Source organism: Salvelinus fontinalis, chromosome 22 (assembly GCF_029448725.1).
Source record: "Salvelinus fontinalis isolate EN_2023a chromosome 22, ASM2944872v1, whole genome shotgun sequence".
Classification (NCBI taxonomy): Eukaryota; Metazoa; Chordata; class Actinopteri; order Salmoniformes; family Salmonidae; genus Salvelinus; species Salvelinus fontinalis.
In genome coordinates, this window is record NC_074686.1 from 32,290,790 (window position 1) to 32,310,239 (window position 19,450).

Sequence of the window (19,450 nt, forward strand, 5' to 3'; positions counted from 1 at the left end):
AGGTTCAAAACAGCTGAAAATATTTCACAGCTGTTGAGATGGGACAATTATTCTCTACACTATACTTGTTTTATCGCAACCAGTTAATGGCTGAGCGATTTCTGCATAACCAAATCTACTGGGCCTCCTGGGTAATGATTCAGTAGGGTACACCAAAGCATAAGGTTTTGCTAAAAAAATAAAATACTTATTGGATAAATTCAGGTTATAAATCCCTTCTGAACAACCCTTAAATTTCCCCACCCGACAGATACTGAACCCTAGTCCTACATTTGAGTAATTTAGCAGACACTTATCCAGAGAGACTTACAGTAGTGAGTGCAAACTCTTCTTCACCCACTGTTTGAGCTGCAGCCTCTCACAACATCACTTACTCTTATGAATCCATTTAATCTCAGAATTGGAACTCGTGATAACCCTTTACCTACGGAGTGAAAGATTCCATTCCTGGGCTCATTGATATATACTTACATGGTTGTTTAATTATTCAAATTGTACCAAAAAAAAGGAGATTCAATAATTAATCTTGGTGCGTTTCCAGAAGGTAAGAAACTAGCAGACTAAGGTTATGATCATTTATCTAACTGGACTGTCTCCATTTTCCATCTCAGCTTCAAACAACTCATTTAGTAAAACTGGGAGAGTGAGGTCTCGTAAACTACACACAGCATGTAGTAAAAAAAAGAGCCAGTGAAGTCTCAACTAGCCAGTAAACTACACTGGATAGTAAAAAACAACAGCATGGGCTTATTGAATACATTTTATAAACACAATGTCATATGTCACCTTAACTCTTGTACAAAATGGTTGTTCAATGAGCCTTGAATAGCCACAACTAAATAACAAGCATAATCATTGTGAAAATGCCTCGTGATAAAAACATTACATAACATTGAAAATAACTACCGGGGGGTGTCGTTCTATAGAGAGAAATTCAATGTTGAAACTATGTGACCAACAGAAGAAATGTATTTAACAAACAAAAAGTGTTACATGCAGCCCATGAGTCATTTCATGTGACCACTAACGGTTGATTAGAAAATGATAACCTCTGGCCCATAGAAAACCACCTCAAACAAAAGTACTTTAGGGACATATAAAATACATTTTATTATCCATTTTGCTTCATTTCTACATTGTAGTTGCATTTCTAGACACTCATTATGAAAGAACGCAGCTACTGTTTTTATCCGGACACAGACGCAAGTAATGTTTGTTTTATCTTCTTTTTTCTGTCTCTCGTTGTGCGCCCGGATCTCAATATATAATTATTGTATGGAAAAAGAAAAAAGGGGAACCTAATATCTTTTTTTTTTCTCTCTTTGTTATACTCAACATAAAAATGATTGTTGCCTGGACCTTCTGAGGGCTTGGTAGGCCGTCCCAGACAAGGGCAGCGGGTCCGTCCCGGGCCCCAGGCTGAGAGCACCGTTCAGGGCTGGGCCCCGGCAGCTGGGACCTGCGTGGCCAGAGCACTGGGGGAAGAGATCACAGGAGAGCCCGCCACGTTAGCCAGGGGCTGCGACGAGGACATGGAAGTGATGCCTGGAGAAGAGGAGGAAAACAGAGTCAGAGGAAGAAGAAAATGATCACATAAGAACTGATACTATTCTATAATTAACAGTCCTCCTTGGCCAGCTGTAGAATCATCTCCTCAGAACAGCAACATACTGACCCCTGCAGACACCTCATATCATCAGAACCCGCGTTTGTTACCTGTCATCATACTGGAGGAGCTGACTGGGGTAGAACCAGTCGACAGCCCTGATATAGAGCCCATCCTCGCCTGGTCTTTCACAATGGGGTCTGACAGACAGAGAATGACAGAAAAGCCCATGAATGATAAGCAAACAAGGCCACAGAGATGCAGCAGATATTTCAGACACAAAAAGTTCAATACATTCCTGTGAACAATGGGAAGAAATGTATATATAGTAAGGTAGAAATGCCTCGCAGCTCACAGAAGTAGGAGGAATCAATGGCCTCCACTCTGACCATGCATGTTAAGTATGTATGTTATTTAAGAGGTGGAGCTCACAGAAGTAGGGGTGTTCCATGGCCTCCCGGGCGGTGAGGCGGGCGTGGTGGTCGTAACGCAGCAGCTTGTCCAGGAAGTCCAGTGCTTCAGTGCTGACCAGGTGCTGGTTCTCACTGTGGACAAACCTCTCCCACCGCTTACGGGAATGCCTGGGAAACATACTAAACGGTCAAAGACAGAACACAACATGGACACAGCATCTCCTCACGGTCAGACAGAATGCGCAGAATATCTGAACTAGATTGACTATCGCAGTCGGAATACGCAGAATCTCTGAACTAGATTGACTATCGCAGTCGGAATGCGCAAAATCTCTGAACTAGATTGACTATCGCAGTTGGAATGCGCAGAATTGCTGATCTACAAATCACACTGCATCCAAAATAACTAGTCATTGTGATTCTACGCCTTCTCATGCTCAAACTGACAGACGCAACACTAACAACTTCTGCGATTTGAGACCAACCTACCTGCCCAGAATGTCATTGAACCTTGGGTCTAGCTCGATGTTGTATTTGTCAATGTAGTCATACAGGTCTTCTGTGCCCAGGACTTTTGCGATCCGTACAAGCTGCAAACCAAACGGGACATGACATGCATTAAACAATGGAGGGCAGCCCCAGCTGTCTGAACATCACTAGAACCACTACTACTAGTTGTCTATCAGAGGGGATAAAGCAGCAGACATGCCATTGGACAATAAAGTAACGTTATAATCAAATCAAATTTTGTTACATGCGCCGAATACAACAGGTGTACCTTACTGTGAAATACTTACAAGCACTTAACAACAATGAAGAGTTAAGAAAATATTTACTAAATAAACTAAAGTATCTATAAACAAATACAATACAATTGATTGATGTATAGTTTGGTTGATTTGATAGGATGGCTGAGCTCTCACCTGGTCGTAGTTGTCGTGTCCATGGAAGAAAGGCTCCTTCCTGAAGATCATACTGGCCAGCATGCAGCCCAAGCTCCACATGTCTAAACTGTAGTCGTACATCTATACAGGGACAGTCAACAGGGAATAGTATCAAAACATCGGACCACAGAATAAGTCAAGGAAAAGGAGACAGTAGAATTAAATTAGGATGTAGGTTATTGAGGTGAATTTTTAATAGAACAAAAAAAAAGTATCCCTTTTATATTCTGAGTGGGGTTTTTTCAGGACGGTGTTCTGGGCAGATGTGAAATGACATCTGCTCTGACTGCATGATTTATTTCCTGGATAAAATGTGGCATAAACCTACATTGAACAGAACAGATGCATCTAATTCAATCTTCTGGGGACAAAAGTAAACCAAGAAGAACCATAGCTATACGACTGAGTCGATTGTTCCCCAGATCATGCAGTAGGAACACAGTATATCGTCTTTAGAAGAAAGCTGAGAAAACAGGGCCGTGTTCAATGGGGCACGACGCCTGACTGACCTGGTAGTCGACCAGCAGCTCTGGACCCTTGAAGTACCGGGAAGCCACTCGTACGTTGTACTCCTGAGCAGGGTGGTAGAACTCTGCCAAACCCCAGTCTATAAGGCGAAGCTAGGAGACAGAAGATGAAATCCAGTTAGTTTGAAAACATTACTAGAATCCAACAGCCAGGACTAATATTCATATAGAATGGATTAAATCAACACACTCAGGACTTTGTCAAAACATTTTGCAGATGTGTGTGTGTGTGGGGAGTGCATGAATTGTCATTTGTGTATACAGAATCATATATATTATCAATTCATTTATTAGATTTCTATGTTGTTTACTAGTCACAATGGGGGACCGAACCTTAGTAAAAAAATATGATTAATGTTTTATATCATATTAGAAAAATAAACCAAAGACTATCTCTGAAATTTGTCTTACCTCAGGAGGCAACATGAATTATCCTACCAAGTGAATGAAAAGGTCCCATTAGACCCCTCAGAGGGGTTGTGCTGAGTAGTTCTCTATTGGGGAAAGATTCATGTTGAGCTTTCTACTGTGGTGGTTAAACACTCACACGCTAGTCAACGATTGGCTACATTTATTGTATGCCACAATTGGACCAATCACAGATGAGAGAGTGCTTTGTGAACCAACTAAACCCAACAGCAGCAAACTGTCAGGCAATACTCCGCCCATAAGTTGGTCTCTGTGACCACACGTACATTAGCCAATCAGAGCAGAGAAAGGAGGGAGGGGAAAGGGAGAGATAGGCCAGTACCTTTCTGTGTTCGTGGTCGATCATGACGTTGTGTGGCTTGACGTCTCTGTGCATGATTCCCATACTGTGACAGTAGTCCAGAGCCTGAGGGTGGGAACAGAGAGGAGAAACAGCTGACAACTGGCTCACGTTCACTACGGCACACTGGAGAAACGTTTTGCAACGGAAAACAAAAAAAACAAGCATTTCTCAACGGCCAAGTTCAGATAGTACCTCCCAGTTTGTGAGCGTTTCCTTCCGTTTTGTGCATACTGAACACAGCCCAGAACATAGCCACGGTGCTCACAGGTGGATAACAGGTCCCTCTAACGTATTCCAGACAATTAAGTGGGGAGAAATACCTTGCCAGTCAGCTTTATGGCTGCATTAAGTCCTAGTGACCAAAACATAATGGAAAACACTTGGCTAACACACCTATTGGGTATTATCATCAGTGGTGTAATGATTTTCCCACCGGCAGCATGTGACCCTACACACACTATACATCACTAAAACAGATTTTTATTAATAAAGTAGTATAGTTTTACATATAATAATCCTACTGAAAAGCAGATGAAACGGGAACATTATAGGCCAGTGATTCTCATCAACCCTGCTCCTGGAGATCTGCAGGCAGCAGTACTGCAGCTTTCTGTCCCATGATTGGCAGGAGGAATCAACAAGGCTGCTACCACTATTCTGAGGTTTGCTGCTCTACAACAGCTCTGTCTAAGTGAAAACTGTCCATAGTACTGCCATTTTTAGAGCCTTTTTATTTTAAACATCAGGTGTCTTCACAAGAAAGATGCTGAGGACAAACAAAAGTCCAGTATATTCCCATTGTCCTCAGGGATCAAGTCAACGGGTAAATGCTTAAAAATGCTATTAAAATAATTATAAAACCTGCAGGTTTTTATCCATCCATACAGGCTACAGTGTAAACTGAATAATAATAAACTCATGAAGTCTCAGGCATAGTGGTTTTCCTGTCGCTAGTTGAAAAGCAGCCACGTGAGGAGCAGCTGTGTTATAAATACTCCTGGCTGAGCACGGGCTAGGAGATGGGTTGTGCTGAGCACGGGCTAGGAGATGGGTTGGGCTGAGCACGGGCTAGGAGATGGGTTGGGCTGAGCACGGGCTAGGAGATGGGTTGGGCTGAGCACGGGCTAGGAGATGGGTTGGGCTGAGCACGGGCTAGGAGATGGGTTGGGCTGAGCACGGGCTAGGAGATGGGTTGGGCTGAGCACGTGCTAGGAGATGGGTTGGGCTGAGCACGGGCTAGGAGATGGGTTGGGCTGAGCACGGGCTGGAGATGGGTTGGGCTGAGCACGGGCTAGGAGATGGGTTGGGCTGAGCACGGGCTGGAGATGGGTTGGGCTGAGCACGGGCTAGGAGATGGGTTGGGCTGAGCACGGGCTAGGAGATGGGTTGTGCTGAGCACGTGCTAGGAGATGGGTTGGGCTGAGCACGGGCTAGGAGATGGGTTGGGCTGAGCACGGGCTAGGAGATGGGTTGGGCTGAGCACGGGCTAGGAGATGGGTTGGGCTGAGCACGGGCTAGGAGATGGGTTGGGCTGAGCACGGGCTAGGAGATGGGTTGGGCTGAGCACGGGCTAGGAGATGGGTTGGGCTGAGCACGGGCTGGGAGATGGGTTGGGCTGAGCACGGGCTGGGAGATGGGTTGGGCTGAGCACGGGCTGGGAGATGGGTTGGGCTGAGCACGGGCTGGGAGATGGGTTGTGCTGAGCACGGGCTAGGAGATGGGTTGTGCTGAGCACGGGCTAGGAGATGGGTTGGGCTGAGCACGGGCTAGGAGATGGGTTGGGCTGAGCACGGGCTAGGAGATGGGTTGGGCTGAGCACGGGCTGGAGATGGGTTGGTCTGAGCACGAGTTGGAGATGGGTTGGGCTGAGCACGGGCTAGGAGATGGGTTGGGCTGAGCACGGGCTAGGAGATGGGTTGGGCTGAGCACGGGCTAGGAGATGGGTTGGGCTGAGCACGGGCTAGGAGATGGGTTGGGCTGAGCACGGGCTAGGAGATGGATTGGGCTGAGCACGGGCTGGAGATGGGTTGGGCTGAGCACGGGCTGGAGATGGGTTGGGCTGAGCACGGGCTAGGAGATGGGTTGGGCTGAGCACGGGCTAGGAGATGGGTGGTGCTGAGCACGGGCTAGGAGATGGGTTGGGCTGAGCACGGGCTGGGAGATGGGTTGGGCTGAGCACGGGCTAGGAGATGGGTTGGGCTGAGCACGGGCTGGAGATGGGTTGGGCTGAGCACGGGCTGGGAGATGGGTTGGGCTGAGCACGGGCTAGGAGATGGGTTGGGCTGAGCACGGGCTAGGAGATGGGTTGGGCTGAGCACGGGCTGGAGATGGGTTGGGCTGAGCACGGGCTAGGAGATGGGTTGGGCTGAGCACGGGCTGGGAGATGGGTTGGGCTGAGCACGGGCTGGAGATGGGTGGGGCTAAGCACGGGCTAGGAGATGGGTGGGGCTAAGCACGGGCTAGGAGATGGGTGGTGCTGAGCACGGGCTAGGAGATGGGTTGGGCTGAGCACGGGCTAGGAGATGGGTTGGGCTGAGCACGGGCTGGGAGATGGGTTGGGCTGAGCACGGGCTAGGAGATGGGTTGGGCTGAGCACGGGCTAGGAGATGGGTTGGGCTGAGCACGGGCTAGGAGATGGGTTGGGCTGAGCACGGGCTGGGAGATGGGTTGGGCTGAGCACGGGCTAGGAGATGGGTTGGGCTGAGCACAGGCTGGGAGATGGGTTGGGCTGAGCACGGGCTAGGAGATGGGTTGGGCTGAGCTGGGGTTGTGGCTGGCAGCACAGAGAGAGGCGCGACGTGTCAGGCCTGTCCACAGATAAATCCTCGTCTTTAACACGTATCCTCCATATGAGTCGCCTCTCCCTCGCCTGCCCTGATTGCCACAGTGAAGAGCGAGAGGCCCTCAGCAACAGCAGGGGTGGGGAGGGATTAGGCTTTAACCAAAATTCAGCTTTTAAAATAATTAGACACCGGACTGACCGCAAAAAATAAATAAATCTTAGCTCCGTTTACATCGTTCTCTTGCATTCTGTAAATGGCTAAATATCATCTGTCACATCACGATGACGTCACCATCGACAATTTCCGCCAATCATCTTCGTTATCTGATACTATCCTAATAAATCGCCCAACTCTATAGTGCTGCGACTTAAAGCTGAAGTCCTGAACAACATAACGCTATTTAAATCAGGGGGTTTGCAGAAGCTCCAGTCTCAATCACCCAGACGGTGTCCCTAATTGCACCATATTCCATTATAGTTCACTATATATAGAACAGGGTGCCATTTGGGAGGCACAACCTGTTATAGGTTACAACAATGGGGTCTTACCTTCAAGATCTCATACATGTAGAACCGTATGTCGTAGTCGGAGAGCGTTTGATACAATTGCTGCAAAAAGAGAAGAAAAACTGAAGACATTTCAGCAGAATGCCACCATGAGGGGCATGTGGTATAGAGGCATAGAGGCATGTGGTCAAAGCTTCGGCTTCCATTTTGACTGGATAAAAATGAACTGTAATTCTTCTTACCTTGAAGTCTGTGTTGTTGACGTGTTCAAAGACCAGAGCTGGAGTCCGAGACTGCAATACAAAAAATAATAAAAAATCATACAATTTCTTTTGAAAAAGAGACCAAATATGATCAGTATAAACTACCATTAAATAGCAGATTCATACCAGATTCAGCTGGATTTTCAGCGAGAGTGGTAGCCAAAATGTCATATGATATGTACCGAGCAGCATGATGGCATGTATTATTGGTAGGTTGATGAAACTGACCACTGGATCCTTGACGATGTCTAGAAGTGAGATGATGTTGGGGCCGCCTCGCAGGTTTTCTAGAATCTTGATTTCTCGCTTGATTTTCTTCTTTTTTACTGGCTGTTGAGCACGAGAGAAGAACAGACCGAGAGATTGGTGCAAAGAGAATGTTTGACAGAGCTTCTGTGATATACTATGCTGTGAGCGGTACAGGGCTGGGGTCCCAGATTATATTCAGCAGCAGGCTAATTTTTTCTTGAGTCGGGAGGACAGAACACTACAAATTGACCACACAGATATAGTAGGCCTATTACATTGGAATACGATCACATCTGCCTCTATTTATGCATGGGAATACTTGGGATCACTTTGAGCTGATTTCCTGGAGAATTTACAGTCGTTAATGTCCAACAATTAAAATAGGCCGCCTATTGGGGAACCCTGCTATATGGCCCATACATAATCATCAGTCATAGGCCAAATAACAGGTAAAAGACTAGCTGTCAATCTCTTAGTGAAGCCCATCCAGAGCATCAGTAACTATGGGTCTGAGTTGCAGAGCCTGTGGTCTAGAGGTAGTATGTATGTATGTCTCTCCCCAACAGAGACACGCTCCACCCCCAACAGAGACACGCTCCACCCCTGACTCCAGCCTTCCCACTGTTACTCCCACAAGCCCGTCTCCCCCTCTGTTCCCAACGGTCTTCAATAAAGGGTAAAAAAACAAACATTCAAAACATATATTTGAAAGAAACACACTGGGTCTCAATAGGGCGACGTCCAGCGCCAGTACCTTGAGTATTTTGACGACTACTTTCTCGTTGTTTGTGATGTTGATAGCTTCAAAGACTTCGCTGTATTTGCCCCGGCCGAGCTTTCGCACCAGCTGGTAGTCATCTTGATTCCTGAGGGACAGACAGACAAAGATAACAATGAGTAATATTCACAACAATGTTAACACAGATAAGCCCTGATTCCCCCAACTGATAGTTAACACTGATACCAAATGATAAAGCTGGCACATTCCACGTTTTAGATTAGACCTGCAACGCACCAGGGCCATGTTCAGTAGGCAAACGTTGTGGAACGTTGCAGATAAATGTCACGAATAAAGCCCACATGACACCTTGTTCTACAGAGATTGTTCTACTTCATATATTTCTATCTGAACATTCCAATTCCACACAGTTGTGCCCAGCTCTGCTGACCCTGATAAGTCTCTGTTCTGGTGTTTCCTCAAAAATGATGGTCAATTATGCTTTTATATACACATGACAAATATATGTCAACAACCCTTCCTCCAAAGGTCCATTCTATGCATTACATTTTGTGACCCCCCCCCCCCCAAAATAAAAGGTATTTTTTGGTCCTGCTGCTGTGTCTAACACCGAATGGGGTAACGGTGTGGTGCTGCCGCCACCGACCAATCAGATGGCTCGACGACTAGCTCAGCTCACCCCCACTCTACAACGTGTGACTCGTAGTCCCAGTACTCCCGGGGTCTTTGTGTGTTCACATCGGGGTAAACCCGGGATCGGCTGGTGACCGGGCCAGACATCTTCAGGTGGATGCAAAGGCTCTCTCCTCAGGACCTGAGGGTCGGGCGGGGGAGAAAAGAAGACCATAGAAATTCATTAAAAATACAGAGAGAGAGAAGCGCACACACACGCTTTAACATGGATGGACCAATGTGGCGAAGCCGCCAAACTCCCACGATGCACTTCACTGGCTGCATCGACATGGCTAAAGGCATAATGAATCCTATGACCTACATTGAGTCCAGACAATATCAATTATAGGTTGAGCGATATGAAACCAGGGTGTTTTTGTCATCACAGCCTATCCTAGAGCCTCAGCCTCTTATTCCAAATGGTCACAATGTGGGCAGTTACTCTGGAAACATTTTATTTTGCAGGGAATTTGACTGGGCCTACTCTCAGAGGCAATTGGATTTCAGCTTCTGAATCAATAAACGGGGAAAAACATGGACTCTAGCCTAAATATAGGCGAAATAAAAAACATACTACAAGTTTTGTTAACGCAACATTTAACCTAGCAACAGAATGAATGCATTGTGTTCCCCAGGCAACTAGACACAACAGCTGTTTACGAGGTATTGACACTATGGTAACTGGGAGGCTACCAATGTCATTTTAAAAAGGTGGGGGGGGGGAGTCTTGAGCTTAGCTTCCCAGTCAAAACATTTTGTGAAATGTCTTTTCATTTTGGTCTATGGCAGGTTTTTCCCCCCAGCTGTTCATACACACAAAAAAATTGAAGTACGGTAGCCGAAGTCTACACACCTTCGTCAGTGATTGCTCAATAGTACTACTCCCAGGAGTAGGAACTATGGACGGTATTCTTCAATTAAGTGTTTGCTGTCATTCAACGACTAGATTTCATGCAATTTTTTTCACTTCAGAAATACTGCACCGAACATCTTAGATGTAAAATTGCACGACTACGATCTCCTTGGCAAAATATATATCTTTTTTTTTTTTTTTACAGATTTCTTGATTAATTCTGCCCATTTTGAGGAAGTGTTTCTGGGTATGTTGTTGCTACGGTGGCTCAAGAGGGACAAACTGTGCTTTTTTCAAGCTAATTTTCAAGCTAATTTTTCAAGTTAAGGTCTTTGTTTCTAGCTAGCTGAGTTCTGCTAGAAGCAAACTGAACTGATGTATGCTGCAGGGTATCCGTTAGGAACATGTGGCACCGGACAACGTGACCGTGAAGATTTTAAGTTACCGGCCATTTGAGACATTTACTGGACCCATATGTATTGGGTGCAGAATCCATGAGGTCGTCCACCCACGGTATGCTCCAAAATCACATTTACATTATGGTAATGCATCTTAACAGAACAATTAGCGTAATGAAGCAGCCAATAAAAAGACATTCAAACATTTGCCAAAATGCAATTCATGGGAAAACCCCATTCTAAAACAGAACACCTGGGAAAATTCCATTCTAAAACAGTGTACCTTATAGCAGTTCCATGTGTGACAGATGAAAATCTCTGTTAGAAACTTTCAAAGAATCTAAAGATGAATGGGTTGCTAACATGACTAGGATTGTGACTTTGGCTTCAGGACAACGAAAGAAAGTTGATATGAAAACCAATAGAACAGGAGAGAAATGGCATATTCCAATAGGAATATTATATAGTTACTCCTGTCTAAAATATGTGAAGATAATGTCTCAAGTATAATTTAAAATGTTGAGACAAGGGGAGGGGTGTGCTGCGAAGATATAGGCGAGTCTCTCTCCAGAATGGCTGAGCTGTCTCCCGCCAATTCTTGAACATTCATCGTTTCATTGTGAGAATTATTTGCCCTTTGATTCTTTAAAAAAAATGTATTCCCCATTTCATATGTCACCAATACTACATGTAATGTTAATCCCTGTAATTTGGTTCCGTTCATTTCTGTTAATTAATTTACCGTTCTCCATCTCGGAGGGGAAACGGTTGTTTGCAGAGTTCACAACCACTTGTGAAAAAGAAGTCTTGGTTTATTTCATAGACATAATTTACGAAATTTGTCAAAATGTTTTCCATTGTCTTTTGTTTGGAGTCCTTCATGTGAGCAATGAGCATGTGTCTGGTTTCTCTGTCCTGATGTCGTTGGAGCGCGTATAGAAGTACCTGGACTGCTACGCGGTAATGTAGACGTTTGGATGTTTTTTATTTATTTATTATTTTAAATCATGCATTGCGAATTATAATATATTAAAGAACATCAACTAGATTCACCCGCAGCCTGGTTGTTTTCTTGAGCAGATGGTCGGGGCGCCGGAACATACTTATAAATCATTTGAAGACTACAAATTGACCGCAAGAAACCCAAACAGATATATTTGACAAAAACATAATTTCAAACCTTGCTTACATTTGTCCATTATGTGTGGAAATACTTGGGAAAAGATTTTCCCCAAAAATAATCACTTGGAGCTGATATTTTTTTTTTTTTTACGCAAATTATTTTTTTAGCTCAGAAAACTTGGTGGATCAAATAAAACTACCCACGGACCAAATTCGACATGGAAAGATTTTTCAAATGGCTTATTAACAATCTCCCCCTCGATAATCACCAATCCTCGGTGTGAAAGAGCAATGGAAGTTATAGGCCTACTGCTGCATTTGCCTGCATATAGGCTATGAGTTCCATGCGCTCATTTCTTTAGCCACCAATGGATCAATGTGTCCATATGGCAGAAGTTGACTTTGTTGACTTTGTAGTTGACTTTTCGATTTTTTCCTTTTAATTCAGCTTTTTATGATTAACCATGTGACAATGATTTTGAGAAACAAAATCGTTATTGAAATGAAACTATTCCACGGAAACGCGCATATGAAAATCACTCACTGGCACGCAGAACGGTAGAAATAGTAGGATAAATTGTAAGCTTCCCCAAACTTGAAACGCAAGTGGTCGGATTTTGCCTATAGGCTACTTTGAAGCAAGGCAAGGCCTCATAATATGAAATAAAACATTCAGGTTTCAAACAATTAAGCATGTTTTCAAAATGCATACTGCATTCAGCTCACGTTGTAAAGTGGTGGGTGACTTGCTGATAGCCTGTTGCCTGCACTTGAATGGTGAATGGGAGGTGCGCTTCAATTACCAGTTGAGAAATAAAAATAGTAGCTCTTTTTAAGCGGGCACCAAGTTTCTAACCCTAGATTGCATTTAGAATTGTTGTGCAATGAAAGCACATGTATTACTCCAGAAGCAACCAGCTGAGGAGCTACAGGAGAAATCCCACTCAAAATAGGCGCTGTATGCTGTGCGCGTGTGATAGTTGTGTTGGATAAATAAGATACATGATGATCGATGTTCCCTCAACAACAACAAAAAAAAATCGCCACTGGGCAAATTTCAGGTCTGCTGAGCACAAACTTGAATGCTGTGAAAATCCTGTGCAACTTCAGGAGAGCTTTAAGTTACAGTTTTAACTCACAGCTAAAAAACAGCTAAAGAAAGCAATCCAATGTTATTTGTTGCCTAGACTTAACTGCAAATGACTCAAGTCTTGAGAAAAAACAATACACAAATATTGCAGTTAGCCATGACAGCCTTTATAATAGAACGCTTGTGACCACACACATCTAAATATCACACTTGAGAAAACAACATCTTAAAGTAGAAATAGAATGAAACAAACAGGGATTCTATTTTTGCCCTATTATAGTGGCCACTATAGTAGACATCGATCAAGTGCGATCAAGGCTAGATGTGTGCAAAAATAACATTCACATATACAGTTTAAGTCGGTTGTTTAAATACGCTTAAGTTCGAGTCATTAAATCTTGTTTTTCAACCACTCCACAAATGTCTTGTTATCAAACTACAGTTTTGGCAAGTCGGTTAGGACATCTACTTTGTCCATGACAAGGACTTTTTCCAACAATTGTTTACAGACAGATTATTTCACTTATAATGCACTGTATCACAATTCCAGTGGGTCAGAAGTTTACATACACTAAGTTGACTGTGCCTTTAAACAGTAAATCATGAAGAGCCTGGCTGCAGAGACAACTCTGCTGTCCCCAGAACTGGATAATTATTCAATGATTCGCATTTAGCCTAATCTTCCTCTCTTATGAGGCCTAGGCTCCTATAGGTTGTAGGCAGGTTCTATGCATTGCTAATAATAGTAAATAGGCCTAACACACGGTTTATTTTATAAGCTCGACTTCTCATTCGATTTTTACACCTTGATATTGTTTGCTCAATTTGACTTGTTGCATGTCATACTTGTCATTCAAAATAAAGCAGTGATACAGAATAACCCGTAGACTGACCTTCACAATTGTTCCCATTTGAAAGCTGCAACTTTAGGACATTAAACATTTGACTAGAATAACCTATTTAGAAAATACTCTTCATAACTTTAACTTGGCTTAATGCTCTTGATACACTATTTTAAATCAGTAAGATTTGTCTTTTGGCCATTTGGGTCACAACGGCAAGTAGAATTTATAATACACTAATCTTTGCTCAACTGTAAGGTTTGTTCAAACTACTCGTTAGATTTTTCTATCCTGCTATTGTTTTTTCTACCGCTCATTATTACCTTGGTCCTATTATGTTTCTAGGTCCTTTGAAAACAACTGAACTTTGAGAACACCGTTAGATAAATGCATTGTTTGATCAGATGCGCGAATTGAATGTGAGACTGTGTTGCAGCGATCATGAAGTAGCGAGTGGGATGAGGTGGGAGAAAGCCTACTGTATGAAAACTGAGGTCATATTCATATCAAATGTAGACAAAAGACAACATTTAAAAATAATAAGACACCGGAGTGTCCGCTATAAAAAACAAAATAGGCTTTAGCTATACGGCCTAGAACATCCGACATTGAGAGAATTTTTTTTTAAATAAATGACTGGACATTTTGCGCCACTTTAGTGAAAATCTTAGCTCCGCTTACATTCTTCTCTTGCATTCTGTAAATTGTTTCTACCATATTTTTTTTAAATAGGTTATGCGGGCTATAGCAAAGGAATAGGCCACTTGGCATGGCCCCGCTGTGGGCTGGCTCTTTACTGCGTGGTGCCAGTCAAGTTGAAATAGGCTAAACATCGTTCGTTGAATGCCAGTTAGGGTTGGGCGATGTTTATTAGGATAGTTTCAGATATCGAAGATTATTGATGGCCATTGTTGATGGTGATGTCACCATCAACAATGGCCATCAATAATCTTCGATATCTGAAACTATCCTAATAAACATCGCCCAACCCTAACTGGCATTCAACCTGTCGTTACTGCAACAAAGGGAAACACTAACAACCTCAGAATATATCAATAGCACACAATCTCACAATGGCTTCAAATACAAAACTTGAAACAAGTAGATACATTCCACTCAAACCAAAACACCAAAGCCGCCTCAAAATAGAACAATTTAACAGAGACGTGTGCATTTTAACTGCTCGGCCTCCGACCGCAAGGCACTACAGAGGTAGTGCGTGCAGCCCAGTACATCACTGGGGCCAAGCTTCCTGCCATCCAGGACCTCCATACCAAGCGGTGTCAGGGAAAGGCCCTAAAAATTGTCAAAGACTCCAGCCAACCAAGTCTGCTACCGCATGGCAAGCGGTAACGGAGCGCCAAATCTAGGTCCAAGAGACTTCTAAACAGATTCTAGCCCCAAGCCATAAGACTTTAGAACATCTCATCTACCCTAACCAGAAACCATGGATAGATGGCAGCATTTGTGAAAAACTGGAAGCGCAATCCACCGCATTTAACCATGGAAAGAGGTCTGGCGATATGGCTTTACATAAACAGTGTAGTTATTCCCGCTGCAAGGCAGTCAAACAAGCGAAATGACAGTACAGGGACAAACTGGAGTCGCAATTCAATAGCTCAGACACGAGACGTATGTGGCAGAGTCTATAGGAAATTCACGCACTACAAAAACAGCCACGTCACAGATACCGTCATCACGCTTCCAGACAAACTAAACACCTTTGTCCGCTTTGAAGATAATACACGCGTGCTTGTGCCACCGTCGCGGCTCGCTAACAAAGTCTGCGCCCCCCCCCCCCCCCCCCCCCCCCCCTCCTCCTTCTCAGTGGCTGACGTGAGTAAAACATTTAAACATGTTAACCATCGCAACGCAATGAGTCCTCAGAGCATGCGCAGACAGGTCCACAGGTCCACAGACGATGCAATCGCCATCACACTGCCCTATCCCATCTGGACAAAAAGAATAGCTTAGTAAGAATGCTGTTCATTGACTTCATAGAGCTCAGCATTCAACACCATAGTACCCTACAAGCTCATCATTAAGCTGATAGTACCCTACAAGCTCATCATTAAGCTGGAGGCCCTGGGTCTAAACCTCTCCCCACGCAACTGGGTCCTGGACTTTTTGACGGGCCGCCCCCAGGAGGTGAAGGTAAGAAACAACATCTCCACTTCACTGACCCTCAACACTAGGGCCCACAATGGTGTGTGCTATGCCCTCTCCTACTCTTGTTAGATATTACTGCACTGTTGGAACTAGAAGCACAAGCATTTCACTACACCTCCATTAACATCTGCTAACCATGTGTATGTGGCTAATAAAATTTGATTTGATCAAATGGCTACCCAGACTATTTAGATTACCCCCTCCCTCTTCTACACTGCTGCTACTCTCTGTTACTATCTATGCATAGTCACTTTAGTAACTCTACCTCCATGTACATATTACCTCAATTACCTCGACTAACCGGTGCCCCAGCACATTGACTTTATACCGGTACCCCTGTATATTGCCTCACTATTGTTATTTTACTACTGCTCTTTAATTATTTGTTACTTTTATTTCTTACTTTTTTGTATTTTCTTAAAACAGCATTGTTGGTTAAGGGCTTGTAAGTAAGCATTTCACTATAAGGGATACTACACCTGTTGTATTTGGCGCATGTGACATCAAATTTGATTTGTACGAGGTGAAGCAGAAACAACAGCTACTGTGTTTTGCAGCATAACGTTTTGGAATGAATACCATTCCAGAGATTCCAAAGCCCCCCTTCCAACAATCACCCATGCCTCCACACTACCTTAAAGTCAGCAGTCTTGCTCAAGAGTAAGTACCATGGTTAAACTAACTTCAGGTCACATGCCTCTATCAAAATGAGAGCCAGTCACAAGACATGTGTCAGCCACTCAATGGCAGATCTTTGTTGACCTCGTAGATTAAAAAGGGAAAATATAAAGCTAGGGAGTCAAAATCTAAAATACCCAAGGAATTCAAAGGAAAAACCAATGCAAAAGGATCTCAGTATTTTAGACTGTGCCGTATGAGACTTAGGCAAGATCAAAACATTGGCTACATTCAATTTTCTTTCAAAGTTTGAAACCGACTGTCTCAATTAAATATCAAACTATTGAATAGGCATAGTCCTAAATAGCATGGTAAAACAACTGGGTTTCATCAATAGAAAGACAGAGGGGCATTAGCCTAATGATCATGGCAGACATGATCCGTGAGAGTACACCTAGCCTACACAGCAGCTGACAAATATCGCCGCCCAGGTAGAGAGGAGAGGAGCTACTCAGGGCGAGAAAGGTATATTGGCAGGAGAGGTTTGGTATCAAATCAAATGTCTTTCCAGTTGAAGGTTGAACTGTAAAGGCCGTCTAGATTCATAGAAGCTGGATTTGGTGGGGGCAATACAGAAAATGTAGGCTAGTCCTAGCTACCATTACAGCTACCATTGCAAACCAAGAGGTGAATCCCAAAAATGTGATTGAGTCTGGAACATAGCCCAATTCAAGAAGGTCTACATGAGTAATAACTAACATATTAGCTACATTTGTGGACCGTGGTTCCATTTCCTTAATTTTCCTATCAGAAGTTACTCTGTCTGTATGAACACAGAAAAAGATAAATTGCAAAAGATGGGGCAGCAGGTATCCCAGCGTTTAAGAGCGTTGGGCAAGTAACGAAAAGGTGCTGGTTCGAATCCCAGAACCGACTAGGTGAAAAATCTGTCGATGTGCCCTTGAGCAAGGCACGTAACCCTAATTGCTCCTGTAATTCGCTCTGTGTAAGAGCGTCTGCTAAACGACAAAAAAAACAAACATGTTAAAATGTGATATTCAACCTTAGCTAGTTACCTTGCTATAATTCCCCTGTAATACAATTAGCTACAAGATGTAGCCAGAGCTTGCGCCAAGCTTGTGGTCATTCAATAAATTAATGAGTTGTTACTCATATGATTTAATGGCTTCTAGTAGCAAACATTTGTATTACTGTAATTGAACAGTAGTAAGTAGTAAGACAAGAGACATTGCATAAATTAACTAGTTACAGTAGCTATCGAACAAAATGTCCTCTTTACTTTAGCTTCAGACTGACTCAACATTTATCAGAATGTCAGCTGTGAAAATGTAAACCCAGCTAGCTAGATGAGATGGTCATTCACCTGTACAAGGCACTAAATGATTACAACAGTACACAATAAAGTTCATCAATAGATTCCTAAATATATATTTATATTCAATATTAGTTGATACTAGTAGCTAGCTACCTACTTGATAGCAGCATCAACTAGTTAGCCGGATAGCTAGATATTCACCAATGCTTTGTTAGTTCCTGGTAGTAGCTATAGCTTAAAAATTGTAACATCTTTAAAAGTCACATTTAAGGCCATCATTGCCCATCACAGTGGTCTTCTTGTTACCGTTACCAAAAAGCACATTTCATTGATTGATAACCGCACGGTCACAAGGCCGCTCCTAGCTCAAGTCTGGGTCTGGGATTAGTCGATGAGCCTAGCATAGCCAGCATAGCTCGAACTAGTGCTTCCCTACAGTAAAATGTCAACATTTAGTGATTTTAAAGCTAGTATGTGCTATATTCTAACTACGTGAGTAGGATATTTCATAGCCATTTCTATCCTGATGCCTCAGTTACGCCTTGCCACAACGATAATAAATAGCTTGCTAACTGGCTAAAGTTAGCCGCTCACTAGCAAGCCGTGGCCGGGAAAAATTCACTTCACAGTAAGTTAGCTAGCAAGCTATCACATCCATTCCACGAGACGATAATGACTCTAACCATTCATATGTCTTCTAGGTTAAAAAGGACAATTAAACGCTGGTAAAATCGATTAAAATATACAGTATATTACCTCTCAGAGCTTCGGGATGACAATATGGCGACACTGGACTCCAGCAACCAGTTTTCGATAAAGGAGGGCAGTTACTCAAGACCTCCACTCCTCGGGGTGGCGCATGTCAGCACTCATTTGATGGGTACTACATAGACAAGAAGGCTAGTAGTAGCGAAGCAGATCAGAGCCAGGAGCAATGCAACAACATGACAAGATGTTAGTAAACCCCACACTGAAATTGGAGGCAGTGAACAAAATTGAACTATATTACCACAAGACTGTGTTAGCTCGCCAAGCTAAAGCATTCACTCACAGAGCTAATGCAAATCTTCAGATATCGGGCAAGGACATACTGTATCACATCATTCAAGCATGGTTCACTGAACCACCTGCAACTTCACCCTCCTTTGACCCCCTCTTCTTCGCTTTGAACAATCCAAGTCAAGGTACCAACCAGCGGGGAATCGAACCTGCATCTTCTGCGCCACAAGACCAAACCAAACACCACCATTACACATAGTAGTTTATACGATTAAATCCTGAAATGAATGAAGTTTTTGCCTATGTAGGCCTACATTCAACTATTAGAAGTGTTCAGTCTGTCCATTGGTCAGGACAAAGTAGGACTCTATCTGATGAGACAGTTGACAGACTGTAGTAGTCTGGAATGTGGTTGCATCGCACGATGTTCTTGTTACACTGACCTTGATGTATATAAAAAGTTTAATCCAGTGCTGTTGTGCAACACAATTTCCCCCAAAACAAAGTGGTCTCTGTCTGTACCATAAAGGCAACATGAGTACTTTTTAG

The 19,450-nt window shown here is 43.5% G+C and overlaps 1 protein-coding gene across 1 annotated transcript; it reads right to left on the bottom strand.

The window, feature by feature from the left end:
* Positions 1–747: 747 nt before the first annotated feature.
* On the bottom strand, positions 748–18,765 carry LOC129820209 (casein kinase II subunit alpha-like). Its single transcript, XM_055877213.1, has 13 exons — positions 18,659–18,765; positions 9,482–9,616; positions 8,818–8,929; positions 8,043–8,144; positions 7,794–7,844; positions 7,594–7,653; positions 4,242–4,325; positions 3,473–3,583; positions 2,943–3,044; positions 2,509–2,609; positions 2,039–2,187; positions 1,717–1,806; positions 748–1,545 (listed from the first exon to the last, which is right to left on the bottom strand). Exons 2-13 carry the CDS (start codon positions 9,580–9,582, stop codon positions 1,433–1,435), a joined length of 1,176 nt encoding a protein of 391 aa, XP_055733188.1. The 5' UTR covers positions 9,583–9,616; positions 18,659–18,765; the 3' UTR covers positions 748–1,432.
* Positions 18,766–19,450: the final 685 nt, after the last annotated feature.